The sequence below is a fragment of the Etheostoma cragini genome, chromosome 4, assembly GCF_013103735.1.
Source record: "Etheostoma cragini isolate CJK2018 chromosome 4, CSU_Ecrag_1.0, whole genome shotgun sequence".
In the NCBI taxonomy this organism is placed as follows: Eukaryota; Metazoa; Chordata; class Actinopteri; order Perciformes; family Percidae; genus Etheostoma; species Etheostoma cragini.
The window spans coordinates 5,641,335-5,650,602 of record NC_048410.1 but is presented as its reverse complement, the minus strand read 5'-3'; the positions used below and the strand labels follow the sequence as shown (position 1 = coordinate 5,650,602).

Sequence of the window (9,268 nt, the reverse complement as noted above, 5' to 3'; positions counted from 1 at the left end):
TCTGTGGTTGTCTGAGTTCCGAGCTCGGAAATCGGAGGTCCCAGGGCTTGTTTCCAACTTTGACCTAAACAAATCCGACTTCCGAGTACAAATAGAATGCACTATCAGCGGTGTGTGTATGATATGATTGGGAGTTATAACTCTGGGTAGTGAGACTTTGTTATAGCAAATTGTGCCTCTCAAGTGACAAATGTTCCTGCAGCAATTTTGATCTGTTACATCCATTTCATACTGCCTTGGTCTGTACAGTGAATTTAATCACCATAAAAAATCTATTCAAATCTTATTGAACAAGTGTAACTCTGTTAATTCATCTCTATCTGAACGTCCACACTCGGCAATCTGATTACGCGATGGCAGCTTTTAGCTCAGAATCAGAAGTGCTAGGCAGCAGCAAAGTCGGCTCTGCCTGTGGGAATAGAGACCATCCAACAGAATAGTCAATAAAAGAGAGGCAGCAACACTACATAGCGTCACAATGAAACTTTAACTACTGCCTCAGGGTTATATCTTTCGTAGCAGAGGGCTTTTTCACAGCTCCCCTTTTATGTGTCCTTCCCTTGGGTCTGAGGACAGTCAGGGGTCTGTGTGAGATATCAGGCATCATTCAATCAGAGCCTGAATCACTTAATGGTGTTAACAGAGAATCGGATAAAGATTACACTTGAGTCATTTTTCAAATGTGCCATACTGCATTTAACTCTCCATCTCTCCATGACAACAGAGTAATACACTGTGAAAATAAATACTGGCCCCCACCACGTATGGATATGTCCAAAATCCATTTTTCATGTTCATCTGGTGAAATGCTCATCCGCCACTAACCCATGACAGTAAAGTTCAAGCCAATTCCTTACTTTTGGGAGGTTCATTGAGTGTTGTATTAATCCTTGCCCACTAATACAATATGCTTATACAACCAGAATTGTTTTGAGAACATTTTGAGAATTGTTTTTTTACACAATGTGGCAGCTCACCTCTTTCCTGCGGTCACTGTTATCTCTCTGCAGATGCCATTTAATGACAGCATGTGGAGAGCGTGCCTGACACTCCAGGAAGGTACTACTTCCCTCCACCCCGTACTGCACCATCTCCAGAGTGTTCTTATTGGCTGCAGGGCAGAGAGAGAGGGGGATTTCCATGGCAACCAAAACACTCATTACCATTAAACTCCTTTACAACCAAAATCTTCCCTAATCACAGTCTTTAAAACAATACGGATGTCACAGTTTACCATAAAGCTGCCAGAATACAGTCATTACAGCGCATTACAATGAAACCGGGAACCGTTAGGAGCAGCAATAATGGGATGCGTCATTCATTTCAACCTTCTGAGTTCATTAATGACAAATAATGTAGAAGCAACAGAAAGAAAACTCAGGAGGTTGAAGAACAGACTTCTTACCATTCGAGTTAAAGCCTCGGCATTGACGGATGGGGTTGCCGTACTTGACGTCCTGCCTCCGGCTACGTCTAAAGGGGTCAGACCAGTATTGCCGAATAAGGAGAGAAAAAAATCATAAAGCAACCGCAAGCCATTCAAAGCCATTCAACAATACATAAAGCCATTAAAGTATCAAATTTAAAGGGATCCAACAACAAACCACCATCCAATTACGTTATTATAGCTATGTGAATCTACATCATTTAGTGGACAGACTTTTAATATGACAAGTTCATTATTTATTATTTGAGCGTGAACAATAGTTTACGAAACCCATTAAAACAGCCATAAATCAGCCATCCAGGCAGTCTAATTTGAGCATCATCATTTAAAACACTAATTGAGTCAGTCAGTTAGTTTTAATGTTAGTGTAGCTCATGCTGAAACTGCTTTTGGTGCTCACCTCTTCTGCGAGGCGGAGTAACGGGAGCAGGACTTGCCATCCCAGGCGCAATAAGGGTCTCTGGCCAGACAGCAGTCAGCGCAGGCCTCGCCGTACACATCACACCGGTGAAGAGCCAGCTGGGTCAGCCCTAACACAGATGACACATACAGCTGTTGCTGTTGAGAGAGAGAGAGGACAGAAAATGGTGTTATACACAACGCTACAGTAAACATTGCTATTGGAATTGAAATAAGGGAAAGAGAAAAAATCCTTAGTTGTATTTAGGAAGGATGCACTGAGCAGAGCCAAATGGAGGCAATTAATGGCCAAAGTTGAAACTTTCAATATTCAATTTTCTGTTTTCATTTAGTATATTTAAGGGTTAACAAATTCAAGTGCCCAGTATACAAAAACTACATTCAAATTGCTACAATTCAAGAAGCTCCATTGGGATCTCAAAATGCAAGTCAAGACTAAATCTGGTTGCTCAAACTGGCTTGATCAAATTCAGACACTAATATTCTCATAAGCTGTGTATGATATATCCCATGGGATACTAGGGATGAGCAATCAACCCTGGGTACTTATAACATATTTTCCAATGGCCCATGTGATTCAAATCTTTTTGATTAGTACTCGCTTCCATACAAACACTTCACAAACCCAGATGAACATCAAGGCTGAAACAACAGGCCCTAGATTATCTGGGTGAATATTGAACTCATATCTATCAGGTTGCCGTCATATTTTTTTATAATCAGCTGTTTAAAAAATGTATCTGGCAGGCTGTGTGTAACACAAACTCTCTTTCTGTGAAACGCTGTCATAGCATGTAGAAGAGGCCAAGTATTTTAATCACATTGAAACACAACACAAAATTCTAAGCGTCTTTCCCACATTGTCTCCTCCAGATTTACAGCTTTTTTATCAGTTATAAAGAGAAAGCAACAGTTAATCTCTCCCTTCTTTATATATGGTATGTGACCATTCCAAATTGCATAAATGTAATTCCCTATATTTGGAAGATGGTTTATTTCTGTTTATATTAGCAAAGGTTAAGAAAATCACTTGCACAGACATGCTTACTCTTTTGGATGAGATCTTCATTGTTGTAATTGGAGTAGGGACCTTGATAGAGAAAAAAATACATTGTGAGTAATGACAAGGAACTTACGTATAAGATGTGGGTGTGAGAAGTGCAAAGAAGGTAAGAAAAAGTACAGTAGAAGAAGAGAGATAAGGAAATAAAAGCTCACCTTAAAAACCTCTACCTCCTCAAGGACCAGCTCCTCAGTCTGCAGGTCATCTCTGGGCAAGACGATAACTTTCTGAACTGTTCCCTTGTCTGTGGAGGACAACACACACCTGTCAGCTACATACCTGCAATCTCACACCCCTCCGCCTGTCAACAGCCCCTTGGATTTCCATTTTATTCTCTCAGCAGCCTTCAACAAGGGATAATCCTCATCTTAACAGGCTCCACTGTTGATATGTTCACGTGGCTATCTTTACTTTAACCTTTATTTATTGACATGAAGCTCTGTTCCACTTAGTGCACTTCTCACTGCCGTCACCATGACTAAATTCTTTTATAATCCTCAGCTCCCTCTTGTCTTGAACTAATCATATGGATGCCATAACACATTCTCTGGCCTTCCTTGGTTTGATTTCTGTAAAGAGTTAGACATTCCTGTAAGCAGGATACCTGAGATGTATTATGACTTCTACATTCAGCCCCAATGTAGTGCTGAATGGCTGCCTCTGACAGCAGCTGAAAGGACACACATTCCTCCACAGTGGCCCACCATCGCACACAAACCCATTAGTCTCCTCCCCGTAATGCACAGATGAACAAAGAGTAGGCGTCACATGCAATATGTGAGGGCTGCATCATGTGTGGTGGCCACTGCTGTCATACTGGGGCCTTATTAAAGGTTCAAGGCATGCAGACAGACAGATAATCTCTCTTACACCAGTGGGCAAGATTAAGGTGATGGATGTCCTCCTTCTTTTCTTCTTACCCCCTGTTTCTTTTCTCTCCCTCCCGCTGTTGATCCACCCCTGCCCTCCAGGTACAAATCTCCTGTTGTTTACTTAATGTGAATAGAGCGAAGTACAAACCCTTTGATTGGTTAAATTTCCACTCAAGCACGAAAGGCAAGAATGCTTTTCTCTTAATGATGAATGATTGCAGGGGAGACAAGCCCTCCACTTACATGGGATTTATTTCCACGGGGGGATTTTTTTTCTCCATTTTTTGGCTTCTCACTGACACTGTCATTCACCATTCTGACTCTGATCAAAGGGTTCAAGGGTTCAGACTGACACGTCAAAAAAGAACCCTTACAAAGCTGTGACAATTTTATAAGCAGACAAAAAGCAGAGATTTGGCTCATTCCATTATTACTATATCATACAACATGAAATATATTACAAACCACTCACCAGTTCCTAGAAAGAGGACTTCATAGTTGCCATCTGCAGCTGTCACCTGGTCCACAGTGATGGTGGTAAACTCATAGTCCACATTGGTCCGAACCACCAGGGGGCGCTTGTGTATCGGGTACACGGCATTGTACATGGCAGGGTGATTCCTCATGAAGTTAATCACTTCATCTGGATAGTCCTTAGTGGACTTCATGTTGGGGGTGAACGTACCTCCAGGGCACTGAAAGAGAACTAGAAGCGTTAACATTCTGAGCTTAGGTCAAGGTTAGGTTAAGCCATGTAAAATAATTGACATAAAAAAACATTTTGAGAGCCTGTTTTACAGTATTATTCTGAGTTTGGTAATTCTGATGCCTGCATCTTGTTCAGATGGTTTCTATTTGAGGTCTAAGTCAGTGAGAAGCTGCTGTTATGCCAGCTTGATGTAGGATTCATGTGTGGGGTCATTGCGGATTTAAAACGTACCGTGCCGGGTCGAGGGTAGGGGATCTTCCCAGTGTAGGCCACCCACTGGTAATTGGGACCTTCTTTGTGGGCGAAGGGTCCATTGAAGACCATGCGAATGTCGGCCATAGAGTAAACACAAACTGCTGAGCCTTTGAAGACAGAGCTGTGAAAAGACAGTGAAGGTAGAAAAAAGTCAGGGAAATGTATCTTGCAAAATAATGGGGGGAAAAAATCGACTTGGGAAATTTATTTTAAATTATAGGTGTTGTGCATATACAGTATGCATTTTAGTATACTTACCCAGAGACAGAGAAGACGCCATATATCACAGGATTTTTTGTGTCCTGTGTTGGTTGTATATAAACATCTCCTGTAACAGACCAGAGAGAAGTCACGTCACTGCAAACAGAACGGGTGAAGGAAACATCTCGCTCCACAGCACAAACACTCTTACTAATATTTACACAGTTCTCAGTCAATCCAAACTCTCTTAGCCAGAGAGACCCTTAGGTTACACCTCTCCGGAAGGAGTGATGCACAAAGAAGCTCAAACTTCATCTTTGCTGGAAACGCATGGAGCACACACACTACTGGATTTGATGAACAAAGTGGGATCTTGTGTTTGTTTTTTTATACTTAAACTTATAAAACCTAAACTTGGATTTACTTATAATAACATATACGTTTATTATATATACACACATATATACAGTATATATACTGTATTTAATTATATTAAATACTGAGTCCCTGGAATCCATTGCATCAAAATAGTAAAGATCAGGGGTTTATGTGAGAAATTGTGAGCTGCTTATTGAATAATGTGTAAATGTGACTAATTCCCTTCAGCTTGGAAACATTAATAATAAAGCTTTATTAGCAGACACAGGTCCATATTACACCTTATACAGTATAAAACAGTATAATAAGGAGATTCAAACATACATAATAATTAACAATAATGGTAATAATAATAATAATAATAATAATAATAATAATAATAATTCCATATTTGCCTATAATAATAATAATAGTTCATAACAAGACTACAACAGAGCAGGCTGTAGACTATAAAGACTACAGCCTGTTCTGTTGCTAAATCCTGCTAAATGCTAATGTCAGAATGTTAACCCACCCATAATGGCAATGCTAATATGCTTCTTGGAAGGTCTAATGTTTACCATGTTAAACATCTTAATTGAGTGTGTCAGTGTGTTAACAATTGCTTATTAGCACAAACCACAAAATACAGCAGAGACCGATGGGAATCACATTCATTTAGGAGGTATTTGGTCCCAAACCAAAGTATTGGACATAGAAACATTGGCTAACAATCTAATAGAAAAAAAATAAAAATAAAATAAAGTGAGTCTTTTCCATCCAGACAGCCCTCCTGCCATACTCATATGCTGCAGGAGAAATTAGTAGGTGTAAAACCACAGCAATAGACTTTGTGCAACAGGAAACTGAACAATGGCATCAGAAAGGACACATAATGTGAAAATTTCAATGACAAGATACCACAACACAACTCAATCTTGAGTGGTTTTATCATCTAGCATTCCAATCCAGGAATCAGACACAGAGTATCAGACAGTCTGGTTCTCTACAGTCGAGACTGGAACAACTTGATTGCTGAACCACCTGAGACTCCAGAGGAGAGAGAAAATGTAAACTTTTCTTCCTGCGTTCATAGTTCATGTCTTCCACTTTGGTGGGAAGGATATATACTGTATCTTCTATCCCAAAAGAGAACTACATCATGTACTCCAAGGCCCATTCTGGAGGTTTAAATCCATATCGCTCACAGACTCTGTCCTCAGAGCTCTGACATCGGACACTTACTGATTTTGATTATACTTTTGCTGATAATAAGGAAATGTCCACAGCAACAAATAGAGGCGCTAAACATGTGATGGGCGATAAGTCTCTCTCCTGTTCAGTACCTGACCTAAATACAAGTCCCAGGAGGCACATTGACTGCCTACAATAGGATAAAGGCCTTTGGTATGAAATGGAGAATGCACTCCCAACCTAGTTTTGCAGGGAAATAGCGGAGTAAAGATGTGATTGTTGAGAGAGTCAACAAGCAAAAGACAGAGGGATGAATCTAAAAAATATTAGATCTTGTGTGAAGTGTGGAAACAGAGGGGGAACTACAAAAAAAGTATACCAGTTCAGATTTATGCGCTTGCAGTTCTGTAAAGACCAGTATGAGGAATTAGCTGTCATGCTGCTATGCAGATAGAATGATATATGGAGCAAGTAAGCATTGTCTTTGAATTGAACTGCTGCGTTCTGCTCCTGTCAATGTTAGTGAATCTGTGCAGTCTGGCCTTCCTCCGGGGACTGTCTACAACCTTTAGCTCATTCCTAGAGAAGTATAAAGCTCAGAGATAGCAGGCACACATTGTCCTTATTTCTCAGTAGCTACCAAATTCCCCAAAGTCACACCCCTACACACACACACACACACACCAACATGCCGTCCTCCACAGCAGCAACATCCGGAGCAGTGAAACGGTCATGGGGTAGCATAGACGTAGCACGACTGGCTGCCATGGCTGTCACACAACAGATGACTCTTGTCGTGACATACATTTTTTTTTTTGCGGAAATTAGCAATATGCATGCTAGAACACATAAATGTGCATAAGACCAGATACCTCCGAGGCCAAGATAGAGCTACTGTCATGGACGGTATACAGTCACTAAAAAGATAAAGCCTTCAGTAAAACATGGAAAAAATGATGTGATTTGCAATAAAAGCTATCCTGACCGAGCAGTGATGACTTTAAGCTCCAGGGGATGTTCAGCTCGGAAAAGACACTTTGTCTTATGTTTGTATGGCAATACAATCTCAGTCGCCATACATTCTATTTCCTCTAAAAAGGATTTCATTTTTCTACCTTATTAGCCTTTGTGTTTTTTTCTAAATCTGCTGTCTGTGCCTCTAAGTGTCTCTCCTTTCTCCATTTAGCTCTTTTATCTTGCTCTGTGTAATAATCTCTCTAGCTAATGAATATAGACTTGTTTTAAAGCGTTCTACATCTAAAGAGAACGCATCTAAAATGCAGCAGCCCCTTTTTTTCCTTTTTTACGTTAGTGCATAAAACACATTTTAACACTGTGTTTTAAATCATTGTGGGTCATTTATGTACAAGTATTCAAGTGGAGCCAATAAGTGCTACATATACCAACTGTAAAAACTCCCCAGGTCTCAGGCGTACTTTGCCATAACGCATTTCTACATAAGACTACCACACCAGGAATACAGCCGGTCTGAATATTTCAACACATTTCTCAGTGATGACTTGTAGAGTTGTTTTATTAAAACTATTAAAGAAAGGGGGACATTAAAGAATTTCAGAGAAGCATGGCTAACTGATCTTTTTGAACTTGTCCTGGCTTGAAACAATCTTCAGCTGTGCAGTGTAATGCATCTACATTTCCTCCTTCCCACATGCTCTATGTAGACTCTTAAAGAAGCGTATGAGCTTTCTTGAAAAGAGTTTGATTAGAAGATAGATACAACTCTCATATCTTGGTAAATATGAAGCTACAGCCAGTATCCTGTTAGCTTAGCTTAGCTTAGCAAAAATACTGGTAACAGAGTGAAGAAGCTGGACTTGCTACATCCAAAGGTAACACATTTGCCTTTCAGAACCTTTAAAGTCCAGCAAGTGTGTAAAAGATACAACTCATATGGGGGAATATTTCTTGGCACTGTGAAAAGAATAAACAAAACATATAATGTAAATTTGTGAGCTTTTGCATTTGGCCAGGCTAGCCCCCCCTAGTCTTTATGCTGAGCTAAGCTAAAGTAACTGTCTACTGGCTGTATTTTCATATTAAACGCACAGTCATGAGAGTGGTATCAATCTTCTTGTCTTTTAACTCAGCAAGAAAGCAAAAAGTTTATTTCTCAAAATATCCAACTGTTCCTTCCTACATTTAATGTGCATTCAATGTGCTATAGTTGACCAATTGGTCCTTGAGAAATCCTAAAATCTCTATTTTCCTCTGTAAACTCCATCAATGCGAAGCTATTAGCATGAAACTCAATCATTCCCAAATTACTGTCCCCTCTAGGAGTCCTTGGCAGGGACGGCTGCTCTGCAAACTGACATGTGCAGTCCTCTCTTTGGGCATGACTACAGTTCCCTGTCATGGTCATTCACAAGCCTTCTCCACTACACATTTACAGCCTTATTCAAGCAATATCCATAAAACCATCGCCAACAAACACTGACGACGATCCAACTCTCTTACAGAACCACTTTGCACAGCACGCCATGTCAACACTGACCTGAACAGTAAAGACAGAACCCTCATTTGTATAGACAGAGTGAGCTTATTCACCATCAGAACTGCTCTTACATCTTACATTTAGGTGAAATGGCTGCACACACAAATAGGCCACAGAGATTTTAAGTGTGTGTCACTTTTTTAGTTGTTCAAAGCAGGATAACATACACTCACCGGCCACTTTATTAGGTACCCCATGCTAGTAACGGGTTGGACCCCCTTTTGCCTTCAGAACT

General features: G+C 40.3%; 1 protein-coding gene across 4 annotated transcripts in view; it reads right to left on the bottom strand.

The window, feature by feature from the left end:
* The window catches only part of sema3fb (sema domain, immunoglobulin domain (Ig), short basic domain, secreted, (semaphorin) 3Fb), a 56,945-nt gene that overhangs the window by 3,034 nt on the left and 44,643 nt on the right, over window positions 1–9,268 (bottom strand). For 2 of the 4 annotated variants that reach the window (XM_034868713.1, XM_034868715.1), the window contains 8 exons: window positions 5,025–5,094; window positions 4,743–4,887; window positions 4,275–4,497; window positions 3,086–3,174; window positions 2,916–2,957; window positions 1,848–2,005; window positions 1,406–1,473; window positions 978–1,111 (listed from right to left, as the gene is read on the bottom strand). In XM_034868713.1, the coding sequence (XP_034724604.1) occupies window positions 978–1,111; window positions 1,406–1,473; window positions 1,848–2,005; window positions 2,916–2,957; window positions 3,086–3,174; window positions 4,275–4,497; window positions 4,743–4,887; window positions 5,025–5,094 (929 nt within the window). Of the gene's footprint in view, window positions 1–977; window positions 1,112–1,405; window positions 1,489–1,847; window positions 2,006–2,915; window positions 2,958–3,085; window positions 3,175–4,274; window positions 4,498–4,742; window positions 4,888–5,024; window positions 5,095–9,268 lie in introns of all 4 variants that reach the window. The other 2 variants (XM_034868712.1, XM_034868714.1) reach the window with 1 other exon arrangement.